A 24618-nucleotide genomic window follows, 5' to 3' on the forward strand; every position below is an offset into this window, starting at 1 on the left:
CCCAAACTTACCTACCTTCTACAAATTCCTCTCGGTTTCCTTCAAAGCTTGCTCAATGCACAGAGTGAATAATAGCCTCAGTGATAGGCTACAACCCCATCTCACGCCCTTCTCAAACACTGCTTCCCTCTCATATCCTTTAGTTCTCTTAACTCAAGTCTGGTTTTTATCCAAACTTTAAATTACCTTTTTCTCCCAGTTTTTACCCCTGCTACCTTCAAAATATCAAAGGTGTATTCCAGTTTACACCATCAAAAGCTTTCTCAAAATTTACAAATGCTATAAACATAGATTCACCTTTCTTCTACCTACATTCCAAGATAAGTCACAGCATCAGTACTGCCTCGTGTGTTCTACACTTCTCCATACTCCAAACTGATCTTATCTGAGTTTGGCTTCTACCAGTTTTTACATCCTTGTGTGAAACTGTGTCAGTTTTTTGCAACCTTGACTTATTCAACTGATGATCTGATACTATTGACACCTGTCAGCACCTGCCTTCTTTGAAAATTGAATTATTAATTTTTCTTGAAGTCTGGGGATGTGTTGCCCATCTCATATATCTAGCACACCAGGTGGAATAGTTCTGTCATGGGTGGCTCTCTCAAGGACCTCAATAATTCCACTCCAGGGACATTGTTTCCAGTTGGGCCTTTCAGTGTTCTGTCAAATTCTTATCACAGTATCATATCTCCTATCTCATCTTCATTTACTTCTTCTTCCCTTTCTATAATTCATCTTCAAGGTCATTTCACTTGTATAGCACTTCTTTATATTCCTTCCATCTTTCAGTCTTTCCTTCTTTGCCCATATGAGCTCTTGACATTCATACAACTACATCTCTTGTCTCCAAAGGTCTCTTTAAATTTCCTGTACACTGTATCTCTCTTTCTGCCAATGATGCATGCTTCTACAGCCTTTCACTTCTCCACTAGCTGTTTCTTCTTAGCCATTTTCCACTTTCTGCCACTCTTATGTTTTAGACATCTGTAATCAGTTTTGGCTGCTTAGTGTGTTGCATTTTTTTGAGATCTATTAGTATCAAATATAAATTATATGGAGAAAAGTGCAACTGTGACACAAAGAATGCCAAGGAAAAGGAATGGAATTTGAAACATGAGAGTAGGAGAGCCTTCCAAATTTGATAATGGAAAAAAGCCACAGAAAGAGATAGTAAACATTGAAGAAAAATGGAATATATTCAAAATATTAATATTCAGTTGTTCTAATTGTGGTATTGAAGCACACAGCCAAATAAAAGGTAAAATAAGGAAAAAGGATGAAACCGATAGAAAAAAAATAATATTATTAAGAACCAAAATGTGGCATTAAATAGCAAACATATAGAAAACAAAATGAAATAAAAAGTCTTGAGTCACAGGATGAGGTAGAAACAGCCAAATGATAGCAGTAATGGAAAAATAGGTAACTCAAGGTATGAAGGGTTATGAGGGGAAAAAATGCGAAAAAAATGAAAAGTTCATATGGCTGCATCCAAAAACTTAACATGGACAGGAGAAGGATTCAGGGCATATTTTACAGCTTATTGAAAAGTATAAAATTAGAAAGAGAAGAGATAAAGGCCACAGAAACAGAAGAAGGAATTATCATCAGAGAGAGAAAATAAATATGAGAAGAGATGAAGATTTATTTTGAAAACTTGTTTAATAGGGAGAATGAAGAATACCACGAACCCAGAGCCACTGATTTATTTGAGGATGAATAACTACTCTGAAATAAATAAAAGGATGGAAATCTCATGGAGTTAATCACATGACAAAAGCAGAGGAGATCAACAGAATACAGTGGTTGCATCAAATCATGGGAGTGATAAGAAGAGAAAAGTGAGGCACCTTGTGACTGGAAAAAGGGAATTATAATGCCAAATTTAAAAAGGGAAATAGTAAAAAGTGTACAAATTGTAAGGAGACCACTTTATTACTACACTGCATAAATATTTCAGAAACTTCCAGGAAAGAGGCTGGAGTTACCCTAAAACATCAATTTGAAGGAAAACAGCACAGATGTAAGTCTAACAGCTGAACAATTGAACTTCTTTTTTCACTCTGGCAAATAACAGAAAAAAACTGGCATGTAGTAAAAAGACTTCATAGTAGGTAGTTTTGGAGAAGTTCTTGTTGTGGTCTTCAGTCCTGAGACTGGTTTGATGCAGCTCTCCATGCTACTCTATCCTGTGCAAGCTTCTTCATCTCCCAGTACCTACTGCAGCCTACATCCTTCTGAATCTGCTTAGTGTATTCATCTCTTAGTCTCCCTCTATGATTTCTACCCTCCATGCTGCCCTCCAGTACCACATTGGTGATCCCTTGATGCCTCAGAACATGTCCTACCAACCGATCCCTTCTTCTAGTCAAGTTGTGCCACAAACTCCTCTTCTCCCCAATTCTATTCAATACCTCCTCATTAGTTATGTGATCTACCCATCTAATCTTCAGCATTCTTCTGTAGCACTACATTTCGAAAACTTCTCTTCTTCTCTAAACTATTTATCGTCCATGTTTCACTTCCATACAAATACTTCCAGAAACTACTTCCTGACACTTAAATCAATACTCGATGTTAACAAATTTCTCTTCTTCAGAAACGCTTTCCTTGCCATTGCCAGTCTACATTTTATATCCTCTCTACTTAGACCATCATCAGTTATTTTGCTCCCCAAATAGCAAAACTCCTTTACTACTTTAAATGTCTCATTTCCTAATTTAATTCCCTCAGCATCACCCGATTTAATTTGACTACATTCCATTATCCTCGTTTTGCTTTTGTTGATGTTCATCTTAACCCTCCTTTCAATACACTGTCCATTTCGTTCAACTGCTCTTCCAAGTCCTTTGCTGTCTCTGACAGAATTACAATGTCATCGGCGAACCTCAAAGTTTTTATTTCTTCTCCACGGATTTTAATACCTACTCCGAACTTTTCTTTTGTTTCCTTTACTGCTTGCTCAATATACAGATTGAATAGCATCGGGGAGAGGCTACAACCCTGTCTCACTCCCTTCCCAACCACTGCTTCCCTTTCATGTCCCTCGACTCTTATAACTGCCATCTGGTTTCTGTACAAATTGTAAATAGCCTTTTGTTCCCAGTATTTTACCCCTGCCACCTTCAGAATTTGAAAGAGAGTATTCCAGTCAACATTGTCAAAAGCTTTCTCTAAGTATACAAATGCTAGAAACATAGGTTTACCTTTCCTTAAGCTTGCTTCTAAGATAAGTCGTAGGGTCAGTATTGACTCACGTGTTCCAACATTTCTACGGAATCCAAACTCATCTTCCCCGAGGTCAGCTTCTACTAGTTTTTCCATTCGTCTGTAAAGAATTCGCATTAGTATTTTGCAGCTGTGACTTATTAAACTGATAGTTCGGTAATTTTCACATCTGTCAACACCTGCTTTCTTTGGGATTGGAATTAATATATTCTTCTTGAAGTCTGAGGGAATTTCGCTTGTCTCATAAATCTTGCTCACTAGATGGTAGAGTTTTGTTAGGCCTGGCTCTCCCAAGGCTGTCAGTAGTTCTAATGGAATGTTGTCTACTCCTGGGGCCTTGTTTTGGAGAAGGCATATGACAAATGTTGATGTATAAAATATAGGACTACTGGTAAACACAGAATTTTTCCAATTCAGTAATTATAAAAATTCAGATACTGTGCAATAATTCTGAAAGCAGTGTACTAACAGGAAATGGAAAGTCAAAATGGTTATGAGCAAATATAGGTGTGCAAAAGGTCTGTTCCTGTTTTCCAATACTCTTTGTCACACTTGTAATGGTGCCACTCCATGTCCCCTTGGTAAACAAATGCAGCACCCTAGCACAAGAGCTGCTTACCAGCCTAGTGGCTAGCATGGAAACACGTTGCAGAGCATGCAATGCTCCCCACGGTGCTCACACACCCTATTAAGAACCATGGCCTACCTTTCACAATGTCCACGGGACCATCAAGAATTACGGTGATTCCAGTGAAATTATTGTCTTTGAGTAAAAGTGCCATTTCTGTTTGTCTTATAGCATATTTCATTCAGTTACCTTCTGTACTATACCATAACAGTTCTTTCTATGTATGGTACAAGTTTTATTAAGCTATGTTATGTGACAGGGACCCATCATGCATTTGTTACTTTCATCATAAGTTTTGCACACCAATGCACATAAGAAGAAGCCCGCAAGTGGAAGTGACTGTGGAGGGAAAGACAAGTACAGAGGGCCAGAATTGGTTTGGTCATGAGAAACAGTTGCAGCCAAACTGAATTCCCAGTCATTACTCAGAAAGAATGTGCAAGGAAGATCAGTTGCATATCCGAGAAAGATGTTGCTGGATGATGTTAAAGAAGAGCTCAAAAGGAACCAAAGACATGAGGTGCTGTGGCAAGGGAGGAAATCTTCCATGGAAGGAACAGACAGATTTGAAAATATCTCACCTAGCTTACTGGAATGACCTTCAAATAAAAATACAAAATACACAAAATTTTCGCACCACAAGATTCACATTACAGTTGCTTTTATATTTAAAACTAATTTTTTTATTATGAAAATAGTACTAGGTATAAAATTGACAGTTGTTTCAGGCTTCATCGTAATACTTACCGTCACTGTCAGTCGACGTATCGTAAACTGGGCGATCGTGCTCATCGGCATAAGTGGTTGTCTTCTGTTTTATTTCATCCACGAAGACTGAAATTAAAGCATCCATCATCACAGCCTGCAGAAAGAGAAAAGATAAATAAATACTCATTTTATGCAATTAAAGCAGTTATACTGTCACCAATATTTGTGAATACATTTGTCGACAAAAGAATTGTGCATTTTGTTACAAAGTTGACCGATTTAGGGGAGAAAAAAGAATAGTGTCACAACTCATTAGCAAAAATGTCTTTAACAAGTGGTGTTCTCTAGCTTGCAAATATTTGACATATGTCATTTATTTTCCCTTAAAGGAATGAAGATACAGTAGCAGCAATAAATCGTAACTGTGTCTTGAATCGAAATGACACTCTAGATGCAAAGCACATTAATCATATAATTCATGCCTATTACATGCATTGCATAAATATGAAGTCCTCGGTAGGACATAAACAATGTAAGAAGTGGAGGTAGCCAACCAGTGCATAGCTGAGGTACTGAGTTTCTGACAGGCACTTAAACAACAGTGAGCAAGTTTCAGTTGTGTTTGTGTGCTTGTTGATAACTCAATGCCTCAGCTACAGAGTGGATGTCTATCTTCATGCCATGCATTATCTACATCTATGTCTCAAATTGTAGCACTGTGTCTAGTTGAGAATATGGCTACCAAGATTTAAATTTCTTATTGACTGTTTCCATAGGCAGTGCCAGATGTTTCACCATCAAATAAACTGTAAATAGTGAGAGTTGATTCTGATGCTTTATGAGGCATGTCATATTGGACAAGGTAATACAGACATTAAAGCAATTATTAGAAAAATGACAGCTACATCAGGCAACAAATAAAGACAATCTTGGATATAGCGGAGACTGATAGAACTGAAGATACGGAACAGCAAATAGGCAAACAGCTTTAAGAGCAAATGCAATGTGCAATGTTCTGAAACATTTTTAATAAACATTTCATAACCACTATTGCTTTGCATATTATTAAAGATGTTCACAAGGAAGTACAGAGTACATCTTCATGGAAAAACAAGCAAAGCTCGAATCCTCAACAATGGACTGCCACAAGGCTTTGTGCTAGCTCCTTTATTGTTTAGTTTCTACATCTCAGATATGCCAGAACTCAAATCACGGAAATATGCTGATGATCTGGCTATTGCTTTGCATGGTGAGTCATTTGAACAATTGGAATCAGGACTAAATTCTGACTTGGTGCAGCTTCATAACTACTACAGGACCTGGTATCTGAACCTTAGTGCATCAAAAACAGCAAGCACAGTGATGCACCTGAATAATAAACAAGCAGACAGGAAATGCGCTTGAATATAGCAGGCCAGAATATATGACACGAAAGAGCACCAAAATACCTGGGTGTTAAACTGGACTGTAGCCTAACATTCACAGAACATCTGCAGGATGTCAGCCAAAAACTCAGAGGCAGAGTAAATATCATCCAGAAGCTCACAGGCTCTATCTGGGGACGTAATGCTACAACACTTCCCACTTCCTCCTTGGCTCTAGTCTAACACATTGCAGAATATTGTGCACCTGTGTGGACCAACAGTTTGCACATCAATAAAGTAGGCCAACAATTTGCACGTCAATAAAGTAGATGTTCATCTAAATGACACCTTGTGAACAATGACTGGAACAGTGGGACCTACCCCAACACCATGGCTCTCCGTGCTGCCAAACACTGAACCTCCCTCACTCTGTAGGTAACACGCAATCCAAAGAGAAATGCAAAAAATTGCTGCTGACACCACACTCCCAATACACGCTGATCTGCATGGCCTGACACGATTAAAGTCAAAAAATCCCTTCTGGAACCACTCCTCGAACAATCGGGACACTGTAGCAGAATGGAAACGCCTACGGCAACAAGCAAATGTTAACAATGGACACCTCAATTAAGAACCCAGCTGATTGTGTTCCTGGCTTCAACATCCCTCGAAGGACCTGGGTGGCACTAAATGGAATGAGAACTGGTGTTGGACGGTGCAATGAGCTGAAGGCCAAGTGGGGCTATGTGGATGATCCTCACTGTGACTGCAGCGAAATACAGACGATGCAGCACATAACTGAGAGTGAGATTCACGGTTTCCAGGATGATTCAGTAGAGGATCTGCATAGACTCCCAGATTGTGCCATTTCTTGGCTTTAAAATTTAAGTGTTTCTGTTTAATTGTTAATTTTTTTTTTTGACAGATTGCAACATGTATGCACTATAGGTTTATAAGTACTGTAATATGTATAACTAAATTTATAATGAATAGTGCTTTGTTCCATCTGCATGTTAATTAAGTTTCCCATGCTGAATGTGTATAGTACTGTAAGGCATCAGGCATATTGAATGCAAGGTAAATAAATAAATAAAGGTGTGGTTACTTACATTAACTGAGTATTTTATGCATTATTAAATTTGATAAAATATTTTATGCATTATTAATCAATATGACAGGACACTTGTGTAATAATAATATTTATGGCCAGTTTTTGACAGTTAGGCTATGTCAAATAAATATGTATAGCTGTGGATTCTGACTCTCACAAAACATCGTAGAATATTACACAAATGTCATGTGTTTTCAGAATGAGATTTTCACTCTGCAGCAGAGTGTGCACTGATATGAAACTTCCTGCCATATTAAAACTGTGTGCAGGACTGAGACTCGAACTCGGGATCTTTACCCTTCGCGGGCAAGTGCTCTACCATCTGAGCTACCCAAGCACGACTCACGCCCTGTCCCCACAGCTTTACTTCTGCCAGTACCTCGTCTCCCACTTTCCAAACTTTACAGAAGCTCTCCTGCGAACCTCAGTCCGGCACACAGTTTTAATCTTCCAAGAAGTTTCATATCAGCTCACACTCCGCTGCAGAGTGAAACCCTCATTCTGGAAACACCCCTGGGCTGTGGCTAAGCCATGTCTCCGCAGTATCCTTTCTTTCAGGAGTGCTAGTTCTGCAAGGTTCACAGGAGAGCTTCTGTAAGGTTTGGAAAGTAGGAGACGAGGTACTGGCAGAAGTAAAGCTGTGAGGACGGGGCGTGAGTCGTGCTTGGGTAGCTCAGATGTTAGAGCACTTGCCCGCGAAAGGCAAAGGTCCCGAGTTCAAGTCTTGGTCCAGCACATAGTTTTGATCTGCCAGGAAGTGTCATGCGTTTTTATTTCATGACATGTTCAGCGTTGAGCACGTGCTAGCTACGCAATGGTTGATATTTGAAAGTGACTTAATCTGGAAGCATTTGTGGATTCTTGAGACTGGGCCTTGAATCTTGTGCCTGTTTTTCCACTGTAGTAGGCAGGACAACTATGATGTATTTTATATAGTCCACTGTTACTGATCTTATTGATGCCATTTTTATGTTATGGGAAATCAATTGTTAGAATGTTTGTTTTAATCTCTCTCTCTCTCTCTCTCTCTCTCTCTCTCCCTCTCCCTCTCTGTTGCTTTTCCTCTTTTTTTTTAACATAAGGTTCAGATATGATGGTCTAGTATGTACAGCTTCTCTTCATTTTGTACAATGTATTTTACCTTGTTATTGCTGCACTATTTGAGGAGGTGCACAGGGATTGAAACAGATTGTGTGTCACAATAAAGCTCTCATGTCTGTGACTGTAAAAACTGTAAAAAATACTGTTGCTATTGTGACGCCCCAAGGACAGAAAACCCCAATTAACAAAATTTGTGAAAACTTAAAGTAGGGAAGTAGAGTCATCTTGACAGTGACAACAACTGTTGGTGATAAAAAAAAATTAATTACACTGATAATGTTTTGATTAACAACTATAACACTTAAATACTGAAAGTAACATACCAAAGAGGAGATAAAAGGAAAGGGTTGTCATGCATTATCTTTTAAACATCTATAGAATAAATTTAAATTCATATGAATGAAGGTTAAATCCAAGGAGGTAATTCAGTCAAAGACAACATTTACCATGGAAGAGGGTTGTAGCCACATCTTAAAGGAAATTAAATGTGCCTACAATGCAGCTCGGATACGGAAATGTTTAGTTAGTTGCTCTTGAGTTACTCTAGAGTACTATTGTGATAGTCTTTTGAAAGCAAGCGCTATTAGATTGATTCAGTTGTGAATGTTTGCTAGTTCGGCGGAGAGAGACTTAAGCTATACTCAGTCATTCTACTGAATAAAGTGATCTTTACCCTTATCAATGTGATGGTGATTTTAATTGAGTGATACATATTTACTGGACTTAACCTTCAGACTGAAGAACAGTTGCGAACTTGATAGTAATGGATCAGTGACAAGAAAACTATTTGTAGTCTTGAGTAGGACACAATAATACAAAGTCATGAAGAAAAACCAATACACCGTTCAGTCAAAAGTTGTTGTCAATGTCATGATTACTGGACTGGTGAGAAGTTAATCTCGAATGACATGTTGGTGTGTGTGTGTGTGTGTGTGTGTGTGTGTGTGTGTGTGTGTGCATGGTATCTACATCTAAATCTACATCCATACTCCGCAAGCCACCTGTCAGTGTGTGGCGGAGAGTACCTTGAGTACCTCTATTGGTTCTCCCTTCTATTCCAGTCTCGTATTGTTCGTGGAAAGAAGGATTGTCGGTATGCTTCTGTGTGGGCTCTAATCTCTCTGATTTTATCCTCATGGTCTCTTCGTGAGATATACGTAGGAGGGAGCAATATACTGCTTCACTCTTCGGTGAAGGTATGTTCTTGAAACTTTAACAAAACCCCGTACCATGCTACTGAGCGTCTCTCCTGCAGAGTCTTCCACTGGAGTTTATCTATCATCTCCATAACGCTTTCGCGATTACTAAATGATCCTGTAACGAAGCACGCTGCTCTCTGTTGGATCTTCTCTGTCTCTCTATCAACCCCATCACGTACAGATCCCACACTGCTGAGCAGTATTCAAGCAGTGGGCAAACAAGCGTACTTCCTTTGTTTTCGGATTACATTTCCTTAGGATTCTTCCAATGAATCTCAGTCTGGCATCTTTTTACCAACGATCAACTTTATATGATCATTCCATTTTAAATCACTCCTAATGCATACTCCCAGATAATTTATGAAATTAACTGCTTCCAGTTGTTGACCTGCTATTTTGTAGCTAAATGATAAGGGATCTATCTTTCTATGTATTCGCAGCACATTACACTTGTCTACATTGAGATTCAATTGCCATTCCCTGCACCATGCGTCAATTCGCTACAGATCCTCCTGCATTTCAGTACAGTTTTCCATTGTTACAACCTCTCAATACACCACAGCATCATCTGCAAAAAGCCTCAGTGAACTTCTGATGTCATCCACAAGGTCATTTATGTATATTGTGAATAGCAACGGTCCTATGACACTCCCCTGCGGCACACCTGAAATCACTCTTACTTCGGAAGACTTCTCTCCATTGAGAATGACATGCTGCATTCTGTTATCTAGGAACTCCTCAATCCAATCACACAATTGGTCTGATAGTCCATATGCTCTTACTTTGTTCATTAGGGGCAAACAATTAATTACCAAAAGATTAATAAACTATTAGTCAAGAGATAAATCAGATGTGTCGCCTACATGATTCAAGGAATAATATTACGTATGTTCATACTAGTGATTGAGTCTTTTAAAAATTTTAAGTTTCTGTATGAAGACAGGAATAACAGACAGTGGAAGGTGAATAATATAAAAATCAGCATTACAGCATGTTACAAGGAGGAGTAAAGCATCCAGTCGGCCTTAGTAAGCTGCCATTTGGGTGTGCATGTAGGTGGAGTAGGAGTCAGCATTCGGATAGCACATGGAAAATAGTTACTCTAGAACATCTCAGAGAGAACGGACCACTCGAGACGATGGGCAAGGTGGGCGGTGGAGAAGGATAGGTCCAAATGGGAATAGGTGTGCGTGGAGTCTGAAAGGAATGTGGGTGCTCCTGTGTTATGGCAGAGGAGGTTAAGTCAATTTAGAAGGTCAGCCAAGTGGGTGCCTCTGGGACAGGTTCTGGGAGAACCCCAAAGTTGATGGTGCATATTAAAGTCACCGAGCAGCAGAAGGGGTAAGGTAGCTATCCAATAAGCTGGAGGAAGTCTGCCCTGGTGACATCAAATGACAGAGGGATGTAAACGGTACAAAGAGAAAAGGTCAAGTGAGGAAGGAATATGCGAACTGCAACAGCTTGAAGGTGGGAAATCAGGAAGATGGGTTGACTATGAACATCATCCCATATGAGCAGCATGACTCTAGCATTAGATGGAATGCTGTCCTTGGGGGAGGGTCAATACGGACTGGGAATAAATGCGAGAGCAGAAAGCGGTCGTGAGGATGCAATTTTGTTTCCTGGAGGCACATGCTGTGATTCTAAGAGCATCTGTAAATCCACTTCATTGGATTGAAGGCCACGAATGTTCCATTGGAAGAGAGTCATGATGAGGAAAAATTGAAAGGGTGTCATCTCGGTGGCTGGCGAGTGCCAGCCTCTGAAGACTCGCTGCTACAGGGCACAGAGGCAGGAGGATCCCACTCCATGAGGTCTACAGAAGCGTCAGCATTCTCCTTCTGTTGGCCTGCCAAGTCCAGGGCAGAAAAATGGTTGGTGGTGTGCTCTGGCAACACGGAGGTCGGCCGGACGAGGGTATCATGTGGCGACACCATCAAACAGGAATATTAAGTCAGTGAAGGAGAAGACTGTTTGCCTTTGTTTGACTTCTTGGAGCCTTTCCAGTTGGCAGAGGAAGACTCTCGGTTTGGTTGGAGAGACGTAGGAAGCCTTCACAGAAGTATGCCCTCATGAGCATCCCTGCCACAGGTTACACATTTGGCTGGGTGTTGACAGGACTGTTGAGTGTGGTTGTAATGATGAAACTCGTAGCAGTGCATTGGGTTCAGAATATATGGTCTAACTGTGATAACTTCATCAAATTGTTTTGATCTTTAATAGAAGAACCACTCTATCAAAAGTGGGCACTAAGGAGGCCTTCACTTTTTTCATCACGTGATGGACTGCAGTGACACTCTGAGACAGAGAGGCCTCAGTCAGACCATTGAGCAGCCTAGTGTAAATAACACCACGTGGAAAATTTAGCATTCGATGGACCTCAACATGAACAAGATAGCCGTTAAGGTGCGAAGCTGCAAACAGTTGTTGTGCTTGACAACCAGAAGTAGTCTCTAAAAGCAAAGTGCCATCGCATAAACAAGAACAGGGTTTCATAAAGCCACCAATTGCATCAACACCTTTCTGAATAGTAACCGAATTTACGGCAGCAAAGGACTGACCGTCTTCACTACGTGAAACCACGAGGAACTGTGGTGCAGCTGGGAGGGTTTTTGAATCATTAGCCTCACTCTGTTTTCGTTTCATACATGTCGACTGTGAAGACGATTGGCTCATTGTGAGAAAATCTCCCAGGACTGCCAGCATCTCTGACAGTGCACTCCTTCCAACTGGGGGTCCCATCAGAAGGGGGGCACACTGTCCTTGGATGATTCTTCATACCTCAGGTCACACTTCCTGAACACCTCACAGAGTGACCAATCAGGAATTTGGGAAGGTAGCAGCTCAGGTCTGGTCTGTACCAGGGGGTACATGTGAACTCTGCCGGTCAACCTAGGGCTGGGAATTACGAGTTACCCAGTCACCTGTTAAGCATCAGACGCACGAGCTGGCTTTCAGGAGCACACAGGTAGGGAGAAGAAAAAAAGAGGGACCTCAAATGCTGAAGCAGAGGAAGGATAGGATAAGGGGAATGAAGAAAGGAAAAGGAATGAAACACAGTGGAGAGACTTTTCTGATATTGGCCACTGAAAATGCAGAACACATTTCCAAAAACATCCCAGACGTATCCCCCAAGGCAGGAGAAATGGAATAGCAAGATGATAGACACGGAGAACGGAAGTGAAACTGTGCTGCAAAGACTGGTGTCCCGTGGTAGCCAAGCACAAACCCGCCAAAGAGTGGCGAGCCCCCTGGAGGGTATACGGTGTGCAGCAACTATCCCTTTCATAATATTGTTACATTCCATCCTGGATTTTTTGTGTGTGTTACAGTTCTCAGTAACAACAGAGTGTGCCAAATAGGTGCTGGTTTTTGGCTCAAGTCTCTTTCATGCACATAACTGATATTACACCCAAATATTTGATTTGTGACACCGGCACAAGGATCCACCCATTTAAAACTATCTTACACCTCTTTGGGTTTTTCCCTTGCAAGTCAACATTTCCATCTTTTCTGTCACTAAAATTCCCTTTTGCATTTTAACTTCATCATCCCAAATGACAGTCATCTCATAACATCCCAAATGACAGTAATCTCACAATGAAGAACAAGCAGTTAATGAGCCATCTTGGCTTCAGAGTAACCCTAAGTGGAACACAGTTTTCTCACTCTTTCAGCATTTGATACAAATAAAAAAAGTAACATGAGGACTTTAGAAGTTACACATGTCATCACATCCTAAGGCCATTGCACATCGATAGCAGTGCATTGTCAACAGAGAGTACATCATCCGGGTGTTCTGCAATCACAGCTCTGCTGTGGTACAGATAGCAGATGCACAGCAGCACACGAGCAATAAGGTGCGGCAGCTGGAAGTGTGCTCTGAGATTGAAGTATGCTGGATGGTACAATTCTTGTCAATAAAGCAATTAAACTGCAAACAGATTCTGGTGGTATATGGACCAAATGAAATGTGACATCCAGTTGTGGTGAAATGGTGCCAACAATTTGACCTAGGCCACAAAGACACGATAATGGTGATCGGTAAGTCCAGATCTTGTACTGGGTGAATAACATCTTTCTTGGCAGTCTGAAAGAACATCTGAGGGAGAAACAGATTTTCCACCAATGAAGATATACACAAATTGGCCTTCAAATGGCTAAATGACTGAGCAGCAGATTTCTACTGCCAAAGAACTGAATGATTGGTAGAATGTTCCAACTGTCATTTGCACAGACCTGATGACTATGAAGAAATGGTGTCTCGATCTGTACCACTTTGAAGTGTAGTGCAGCTTTCAATAAAAGTTACTTGGCCCACCATGGCATTGAATAACTTCATTTTCAAACACACCTTGTGAATAGTACTGGACATATACTACCTTCACACATTCCTGTAAATTCTGTAAATTTTGGACAGTGTTTATTTTCATTAGCCTTTTGTTGTAAGATGTTGAGAATATCCAGCCACCTCCAAAACATCCCACAGAACTGTCATCCTTGGTGTACGAGCATCCTTAGGTGAAACCAGTTTGATCTTCAGAGAGAGTTGTTTCTGCTATTTTTTGGAATCAGATTCTGATTATTTTGCTGTAGACCTATTAAGCTGAATCAGGTACACTACTGGCACAGTAGTTTCTGCAATCAATTATTTCACTTAATATATATAAATATTTGATATGAGCTTCTTCCAGTTGTTTGGTACACAAGCTATCTGGCAATATTTATTTACTGGGGATAGGAATCTTACCTCTAGAAGCAGGCCATCGTTCAGATCGCCTGGCCAGTCTGATCAGTATCTAAAATTTTTAATTACTAATTTTAATACGCTCCCGTCATGTTCATGTACATTTAACTGTGCCCTATGTGCCGAGTAGGAATACCACTTGAGCAGAGGTTGTTTGTCCCTGTGGATTGCAATCTGCTGACAGTGCGTCCACTAGGCACCTGCTGTGGGTAGCCAGTAGGAAGCACAGGAGAGAAATCACGTGTTGGCTTCTGGAACTTTGGTTCCAGGCTGGGTCATCTCTCTGGCCTTAACTTTCAGCTAGCAATGACACGAATCCTCTATGTCTTTTTCTCAGAATTGACATCATCTTATGACTACTTAATGGACTCACAAAGTCACCTGGACGATCCCATAAGCATTACGCACACTGGCTACAGTAACTTGATGATTTTTTAAAATATCCCTTCAGATGCCCACATCCTGCCAACCTGACACCCACATCCCCAGTCCCTGCACCTGTAAACTGCCATATTTTAACAATCTGTTATTCAAACCATCTGACTCTGACAATTTTGTCCTCTCAGTCTTCTGTAACTTTAACTCTTCTATGAGAGACTGGATCTACTTCATTCAAAGTAGCACCTACAGTAATTGGAATAGGACACGAACAGGAGACACCAGCTGACCAGCTGAGGGCACCGAATGGTGAGTCGCCGAAAACCACGAAGCACAACGATGATGACACTGGATGAATGATGAGATGACATGACAGAATGGCAAGTACGGAGTGTAAACCGAATCGAGAATCTAGATATGTGTAGTCCAGCAACAGTGGATACAAGAAACAATACATAAGTGCAGTTGGAACACAACTGAGGTCCAGATACCAGTGCGGCTAACTTTACGGTGCGGCCACGGGCGCCAGTAGCCAGGTGTGAGAGGCATGGCCCATGCATAGCACTGAGGTGGTGACACCAGTTCTCGCAAATAATAGCAGTGCTGGCCAGCACCTCTCGTCTAGTTCCACATGTTCCCATGGGGTTTCAAACTCACATCCTCCACATTTGATCTGATTTTCCATTGTCATAAATTACATCTAATTTGCTATGCTTTACAGAAATAAGTTCAAATTGTTAGTTTCAAGATTCTCAAAATGCCAAACAAGTCATTAAAAAAGAAATGTAAAATACATAGGGATGTGCTTAAACAGCTCCCTTACAAATGACAGTACCCAAACAGAAGACACTCATGTTCTTGAACACAATGTTTGAAAAAGTCTGGAAACTCATTTATTTTATTCCTTAAATTAATATACTGATTACTGAAAAAAAGAATTTAATATGTGAAAAGAAAGAAATTCAGATTTAACTGAATTTCAAATGTCAGAAACAGTGTGTATTTTAATGAAAATTTAATCCTGGATGGAATATAACAGTATTATGAAAAGAACAGTTGCTACTTGCCACATAGGGGAGGTAGTGAATTGCATATAGGCACAACAAAAAGACTGCCAGAAAGTGAGCCTGCACACATGGCTGCCAACTCCAGCATCTATGGCCAGGCTGGAGTTCGCAGTCATGTGTGCATGAGGTGTGCTTACCTGTGTGTGTGTGTGTGTGTGTGTGTGTGTGTGTGTGTGTGTGTGTTTTTCTGTGTTTTACTAATGAAGGCTGTGGCTGAAAGCTTTGTGTAAGTGTCTCTTAATTGTTCTGTGTGGAAATTAACGTGTCTTCTTTACAGTTGACATTCCTACCTGGAGTTTCCTAGGTTTGAAATAAAATAAATATGTTACCAGAACTGCTTCATCCACAGGCTTTCATCAATGTAGTTAATAAAATAAGTGGCTTTATGGCTCTCTCTCTCTCTCTCATCTCTATCCTTTTTTTAAGAAGCAAGCTTTTTTGCCTGTCCTTACATAAACACTGCTTTTGTCACATTTTTCCCTAGAGGGCAGAACTATTTTGCTTTTCTTGCTGTGAGTTCACAATATTTTCATCAATGAGTAGTTATTATTAACTTATTTGCTATTTTCATCAGTTTTAAAATAAATTCAGCACTAATTTTCCTTATAATCATAAGGGCCATGTTTGGTACAAATGTCACTAAATAACTCCTAGTTTTTAAACATCTTTTCAGAAAATCCATATTAAAAATATCTTTCTTCAAACAAAGGTTTTTAATCAAATACCTCGACTGCCACTGTAGACACGTGCAAAATGGTGCGGGATTATAAGGAATAGCAATCGGTGTGACGAATGTCGCAATATTTTCACACGGTGTATTGTAATACCATCCACTCGAGGAATGACACCGGGCATTTCTAGAAGCACTGACTGTCACTAATGCAATGTGACACTGGAAAAATATCAGCTTATACTTACACTTTGAAGTGCTTTGGCAGTGGTGCAAGGAGAGTGAGCCGCTTTTGTGTGCTGAAGTCTGCAGTAGTAATGTTAAGTCTAGACCGGAAATTTTGATTAGAGCTGTTCTGGCACAACCACAAGCACCGCAACAAAGATAAGATCGCAAGAGCAAAGATGTCGTCAGCCAGCAGCCCACTGACAAAGGACCACGTCATCACAGGAGCGCCCTCTAGCCAAGGAGAATATAAGTGCCGTTCCTGCCAGCCTCGACTGAACAGTATGTGGGCAGTTTCCGCACAATACTAGCCTGGGCCTCGGAGAGACCACCACCGTAGCAGTGGCGTGTGATTTGTTTCAGTTGCTTACACAAACACTGTCTATAGCTAAAGACACTTACTATTTGTATGTCGCCCATCACTTGCGACAACGTTGTAAATTCAAAGTCGAGTATTGTCAATCTTCTTATGTGTAATAAAAACCATTAATGTTATTTACTCGAATTGTTGTATAGCATTCCGAGAACATAGCATCCTTTAGGCGCCCTCTACGAGATGAGTGGGCACGGCCCCACATTTGGCGACGAGTATCGGTCGAACCCAGTGCCTGGCAGCCGAGGAATTATCATTTATATTGTGCTGGCGCCGTAATTTTCTCTTTTTTTTATTCTGCAGGGGCACTCTTTAGCTTTGACAGTTTCTTGTCATTTTTGCTAATCAGTGTTTTCAGGTGGTCATTGCAGAAATTTTCTTTGCCTTCTTTAGATTGCTTGCCTTGTCTGTATGTTGCATTTGTGTCTTCCAAAATGCCCACCCCACCTGTCCCGCCCCCTGCTCCAGCCGCAGCCACAAGTTTTAGATGCCAAATAGCTAATGCAGATGTTTCAGTTCCAGACACAACAGATCTCCATGTTACTCAACACAGTGCAGCAGTTACTGGCCAACACTGTGCACCCAATGCAACAAGCACTGCCTATTACAGCTGCTACACCACCTTTTTGACAGTTTTGTTACTGAGGAGAGGAATGGCTCGAGTAGTTGTCCCAGTATGAGACCCACCTTCTAGCTCACAATGTACCAGGTACTGTGAAATTTCCATATCCATTATCAACAGAAGGAAGTGCAGTGTTTTGGGCTCCTACAAAAACTTTCCCCTAACACCACTCCGAGTGAACTTAGTTATGAACGAGTGGTACAATCATTAACTAACTATTATGGCCAACAAATGAATGTGGTAGCAACTAGGTATCAATTCTTTAATTGCAAAAACGATCAGAACAAACTTATCACAAGTGGATAACAGATTTGCAGGGTATGACAAGGAAATGCAAATTCAAATTTGCTTGCGATGCTTTTTATTCAGGCGTTATGTTACGTGATGTGATTGTGTACAATGTACCTGATGTCAAACCCAGAGAACAGATTTTGAAAGAGTCCGATCCATCATTTCAGCAGGTAGCACAAATACTCGATCAGTACGATTCAGGTGCTCTGTCAGCTGTTAAATTTGAGCAGCCAGCTGTTTGTCAGGTTGAGTCCCTTGCTTGCAGTCGCCCCATTCCACAACGGTGGGTTACACTAGCCACTCTAAGTAAACAATGCTGAATACTGCTTAAGCTGTTCCCTAAACAGGCAGCTACACAGGCGAACTGAATTAAGTCTTGCCCTAGGTGTTATTCACGGCACAAATGCCAAGACTGCCCTTCCCAACAAGCTTAGTGTTATGCTTGTGTTAGGAATGGTCATGTGCAATCCGTATGTTTGCAATGGAAGAAACATAAGAATTCGGCCAACTCACAAAACTCTAGTCACAAGGCCCATGTCATTAATGCAGTATATTCCAAGTTTGTAACTAGCAAGTGTGCAGTTTTGTCAATCATATGGCAGTCAAACAACCTTTTCGTTCATTTACTTCTTTGTGGGAAATGTGAGAAATTTCAGTTGGACACGGGTGCCTCTATCACATTGCTAAATCGTCACATATATGAACTGTTAGGCTCCCCATGCCTGTCTAAAACTAGCACGCAACTGATGGCTTATAATGGTTAAGACATTCCCGTTCTTGAAAAATGTACATTGCCTGCTATGTATCACATGCATATGTGAACAGTGACTTTTACCACACGCATATGCCAACAGTAATGTTTATAGTGAAGCAATCATGCAATTGTGAGAACATATTTGGTCTTGATTCTTTTGATTTGTTTGGCTTTTACATTCAGGACAAAGTGTTGTCAGTGTCTGCATTCAACGCAAAATACCGTGTAGCTAGCTAGCTAAAAGAATTCCCAGAACTCTTTCCTGAAGGTTTAGGCACAGCTAACAATTTTGTTGCACATATTACTCTGAAAGACAATGCTCAGCTGAAATTTTGCTGGGCTGGAACTGTTCCCATTGGATTATACGACAAAGTCGCTGCTGAACTTACAGAATTGCAAGATTTCGGAGTTATTGCACCCATATAACCTAGTCAATGGGTAAGACCACTGGTCTTGCTTCCCAAACCTTCAGGTCACATTCACCTCTGTGTTAAACTTTAAGTCTACACTCAACCCACAAACTGTCATTGATACTTATCCATTTCCACACACAGAGGATCTCATGGACAAATTAGGCACTGGCCAAGTAGCTTTTCAAAAACTTAAAGATGCATTGCTCAGTGATACTGACAAACCAGTTGTACTGCAAGCTGACGCTTCCTCTTACGGAATAGGTACAGTGCTTTTGCACAGAAATGGTGATAAAGATAGACCTATTGCTTTCACATCAAAAGTGTTGTCCAAAGCTCAGAGTAACTATTCACAAATTGAAAAAGAGGCTTTGGTTCTTGTGAATGGTGTCACCAAATTTCACCACTATTTGTATGGCAGAAAATTCTGCTTGCTAATGGATCACAAGCGTTTGCAGTCCTTGTTTCATCCAATGAAACTGGTTCCTGTATGAACTGCCCAAAAATTGCAAAGATGGGCTTTGTTGTCCCAATACCAGTACGAGGTTGTGTATCATTCGACAGCTCAACAAGGTAATGTGGATACACTTCTACATCTTTCGTTTGGTCCTGATACAGACTCTGATGCTTCTGCTGTATCTTGTTGTTGCATTGATACTCAGGATTCTAAATTGCTTCAGTTTTTCCACTGAACTATAGGAAAATTGCACAGACCATGGAAGCTCATACAGATTTTAACATTTTGTTCACATACATTCGCACATCTTGGCCTCACTCATTGAATAGCATAAAGAATTCCTTCGTATGCCGATACTTTGCACGTCATCATAGCCTCGCAGTACAGAAAGGTGTAATTCTTGTTCAAAATGACAGTGGACAGTCACGTGTGTTGATCCCTAAAGCTTTGCAGAAAGAAGTGTTGCAGTTACTTAACAAAGGACACTGGAGGATTGTTTGTACAAAACAGTTAGCGCGTCGACACTGTACTTGGCAAGGTATGGACACTCAAAGAGAACAGATAACGTCACACTGCCATGCATGTGTGGAAAATCAGTCCGCTCCACCACAACAATTCTCTGCTTGGCCTAAGTAGCAATCACCATGGCAATGTGTGCACACAGACTTTGTGGGACCTTTTTGGAACACTCACTGGTTGATTGTGGTTGACTCATATAGCAAGTTTCCTATTGCTGTGCCAATGAACTCAGCAACATCACATAGCACAATTCAGGTGTTTGCATTGATTTTTTGCCTCAAAGGTTTACCTGAAGTCATAGTGTCAGACAATGGCATACAGCATCTAACTAGTGCACCATTCCATCCACAGTCAAACAGCGAAGTGGAATTTTTGTCAGAACCTTCAAGCAGCAGATGGCCAAACTTTGCTCCGCACACACCAGGGATGAAGCATGTAACTGCTTCTCACCTCATATCGTTCACAGCCATGAGATGAACCATCGCCAGCAGAATTGCTTCACAGCTGCCGCCATTGGACACTGCTCCACCATCCTCATCATCCAGTGCCAAAGGAAGGCCGCAAGTATCACTTGCACGATATTGACTTTTACAGGGTTTTTAGTGGCAGCAGATGGTGGGCACGATGCAAGATCATCCGTCAACTTGACACTTGCATGTATCTTCTACCAGGTCCAGATGGCTTGCAGTGCCACCATCAAAATCAACTTTCCCTCTGTCACATACACGATGATCTTTCAGTCTCTCTTCCCCCAGATTCCCAGATCCAGAGGACAACGTAGCCACAACAGCCACCAGAGAGTGTCATCAGAACACCATGGGTAGACCCCCACGGAAATGGAGCCTTCGCCTCCTCCGCCGCCTCTCATCCCACTGACGGAGCTGGAGCCGCCACGCCACAGCAGTCGCCACCATCTTCATCTGGTTCAAGGCAGGAGGTGGACATATACCCTTCTGGTCATTTTCCAGGGGACGTTTCTGCCAGAGCACAGGCCAGAGGGTGGGTTACGGCTGGTACAGCCGGAAGCTTGACATCCTCTGCAGCCACAGCTTCTGGCCCGACGTTGCTCCCACATTCCTGTCTCTCCCACCATGATCGCACTCCCTACATGATCACGGTCTTTAACTTTTGTGGAGAGGAATGTTCTGACATAACCACAAGCGCCAGGATGAAGATTGCAAGAGCAAAGAAGACGGTGAGACGACGTCAGCCAATAGCCCGCTGACACAGACTGTACCACAACTGGGGTGCCCTCTAGCCAAAAGAAATATAAGTGCCGCTCCTACCAGCCTCAGCTGGACAGTATGTGGACAGTATTCACACAATAATAGCCTGGGCCTCGCTGAGAGCACTGCTATAGCAGTGACGTGTGGTCCATATCAATTGCTTACACGGACATTGTCTATAGCTGAAGACATTGACTGTGTGCATGTCGCCCATCGCTTGCGACACTGTAGTAAATTCAAAGTGAAGTATTTATCAATCTTCTTTATTGTAATAAAAACTATAAATGTTATTTGCTTGAATTGTTTTATACCATTCCGAGAATGAAGCATCCTTTAGGCACCCTATACGAGACAAGTGGGCAGGACCCCACACCAGCAAGCCTTCCAAATTAGTGAACAGATGCAAGAGATTTTGCAAGTCTGATTACTTCAGTTCAACTGCCTCCAACAACTTCAATAGATTGGAGACTGAGGAAGAGAACCATTCAGACAGCCCGAGGAATGCAGAAGCAGTCTGACAGTACAGGGCAGAAGTGCAGGAAGAATAGTTTTAAGAAGACCAAAGAGGTCTTGCTGCTGGGTAGTAGTCACAATAGGGAGATTTCAGAACTGGCAAAGAGCTCTTTGGGAACTGAATACCACATAGTCAGCATTTTTAAGCCAAATGCAGGGCTCAGAGAATTACCCATGATTTATGGTCTTTGTAGAAGGCTGTTTGAAAAGAATAATATGTAGATGTAGTGGGAGCAGAGGGTAACAGTCTGGACTGCAATTATGACTATACAACTGAGGATGACATACGACACATTTCTGAGAATACTCATCACAGTAGTTCGAAGATCGTGTCACTCTCTGAGCAATAGGGTGGGCCCTAGACAAAGTGACATGTAGACCGTGTTAACGCAGAGTGTCGAAAAACACTCAGAGGAGAGGGATGTTCACTTAGGAATGACACACGTGTAGTTGATCACTCGGTCACACCATACGGGGTATGATTTGCATCCGAATGCTTCTGGTTATGGGCTACTGGCTCGCCTAATTGCTAGAAGTGTTCACTCTGACCAACTTCCACACCATTTACTAGACCTCTTTATAGTACATTCATCTCAAAGACAAAGCCGCAAGTTAAAAACATAGTTACAGTTCAAACAGCAAATAGTAAAATAAAATACTATAGCTCAGACGTGGCTAAGATATTAAAGAAAAGGCATTCAGTGCCTCGCATTAAAACATTGGAAGCCTTATAAATAAAAAAAAGATAATCACGTATCCATTTGGGAGAACTAAAAAGTAGGTGGAATTTCAGCAGACTTGCTGAACATATAAGATCATTACATGGAAATCACTGAAACTGAGCAGATTCACCTTGATGGATACAAGCTAAAATCCTACTGCTTTAGAACCAATGAAAATAAATGGGGAGTGGCTTTATATGCGAAAAGTAGAATAACATCCCAGGCCTTTCAGGTTAACAAATGTTTTATAGAATGCAGTTCCACAATTGTGGATCAGGAAACACACAAGCTTGTAGCACTTACAGTTTACAGACCACTGGCAGGATGTATCCTGAGCTTTGTGAAGCAGCTAGAAGATTGTTAATAAGGTTAAGCACACTTAACAGTAAAATTACTGTTTGTGGTGTCTTTAACATTGATTTTATGCCAGACAGTACTAATCTAGGGCATCTAGAGTTGTGGATGTTTGGCTTTGGATTATTTTTGACAGCAAAATTTCCTTCGAAGACTGAGGAACATAGTGCAACATTGTTTTTAGACCCCACAACTTCCAGTCATTTAGCTGTAAAACCAATGGTCTATGGTTTAGCTGAGCATTATGGTTAACAATAAAATTTAGGGACCTGCTAGGTATAGATCACAGAAGAAAAGTATTGTATCACAGAATCATGAACAATGAGAAATTATGGGAAGATCATTTGGCAGAAATTTATAGAAAGTATAAAGTTAAAGGAAAATTTAACTCTTTCTTCATATTCCTACAGCATTTAGAGTCCTGTTTTCACCTACAACAAGTAAGGGATAAATTGAAGCAAGGATAAAGGGCCAGCAGCTCCAGGACTAAAGAATTTTGTGCTGGGGAGGCAGAGCTCTGGGTCACCAACATCTGCAACTCCATTGCCACCAGTACTGTAGAACCCTTTACTCTATCATTAAGAAGCAAAACTCATGTACTTTGCTCAAAAAATGAAACTCTCCATGAATAAGGCAAAAACTATTTGGAATTTTACTAACAAGAAACAAAAAAAAATTAGTCATCCAAATGAAACTGAGCCACCAGAAAAGAGTTATGTCAGAAATGGCGACAATTTCAAATCACCTGCCAGCAAATTCAATGAATATTTCCTCACAGTGGCTGCAAATCACACACATTAATTTCAAAAATACATCTTCTAATAGTGTAGAGAGTTCATGAGGTCACTAAAAAGTAGTAATTCTACTGGCTATGAATATTAAAATCTTGATGACTCGATAGGATTACCCTTAAGCTTTGTAATCAGTCAATGACTCGGAGCAAATTTCCTAACAGACTTAAATCTGCCATCTACAAAACTGGAGATAAGCAAACAAAATATAACTGTAGTGATTCAAAAATGTTTGAGAAAGTGGCATACAGTAGCATACTGACTGATGGTACTGCGGAGAACTTGTTAACCGCCTCTCAGTTTGGCTATTGTAAGGGAAACTCCAAAGCAATAAAAGATCTTATAAAAGTAGTCTATGATAGTTAAACAAGAAAAAATATCCTCTTGATATATTCTGTAAGCTTGCCAAAGCCTTTTATTTCACAAATCACAAAGTTCTAGTTATAAAACCAAACTGTTATGCAACTAATGGTGTCCCTCTCACACAGATGGTATCCTTTTACCTATGAAAGACTGTCTCACAGGCATGAAAGTGACCTCAGAATGTGGGAATATAACATGTGGAGCAGTACAAGGCTAGGTACTGGATGTATTCTTCTTCTTAAACTACATAAATGATCTTCCAATGACTGCAGATGGCAGTTCAGAAATTGGGATGTTTGCTGATGACACAAGAATCCTAAACAAGGGTACAAATCCAACCTTGCAAAAGACATTAGTGATCATACACTGAACGAAGTACAGTGTCTAACACTCATCAGGGTCCAACTGGATAACAAGTTGAATAGTAGTCAATACATGGACATATTTATTTAGAAACTCAGTCAAGTTTGTTATGCCCTTATAAGCACCTCCAGTTGTGTTGAGCTAAAGATAATTGTCTTGGCTTAGTCTGCATATTTTCACCCCTTGTTGTTTTATGTAATTATATTTTGGGGCAGTGCACATTAAGTAAATGGAGTAACTGTTCAGTAGAAGCACACAACAAGAATACTGTGTAATGTAGGTAGCCAGACATCCTGGCAGAAGCCTTTTTAAAGATCCTAGAATTCTTACACTCATTTCCCTATTACTCTTTAATGGTTTTTGTTGTTAATAGTAAATATCTGCCTCCTCGCTCAGTACTCAGAACAGAGTTATGTACTCTGGTGGGATGA

The 24618-nt window shown here is 40.8% G+C and overlaps 1 protein-coding gene across 6 annotated transcripts in view; it reads right to left on the reverse strand.

Annotated features, from left to right (window-relative positions):
• Positions 1 to 24618, reverse strand: part of LOC124545923 (putative FERM domain-containing protein FRMD8P1) — a 349046-nt gene that overhangs the window by 40596 nt on the left and 283832 nt on the right. For all 6 annotated transcript variants that reach the window (XM_047124887.1, XM_047124901.1, XM_047124924.1 and 3 more), the window contains one exon: positions 4607 to 4721. In XM_047124887.1, coding sequence (XP_046980843.1) covers positions 4607 to 4721 — 115 coding nt within the window. The remainder of the gene's footprint in view (positions 1 to 4606; positions 4722 to 24618) is intronic.

The sequence above is a fragment of the Schistocerca americana genome, chromosome 1 (genome assembly GCF_021461395.2).
Source record: "Schistocerca americana isolate TAMUIC-IGC-003095 chromosome 1, iqSchAmer2.1, whole genome shotgun sequence".
Classification (NCBI taxonomy): domain Eukaryota; kingdom Metazoa; phylum Arthropoda; class Insecta; order Orthoptera; family Acrididae; genus Schistocerca; species Schistocerca americana.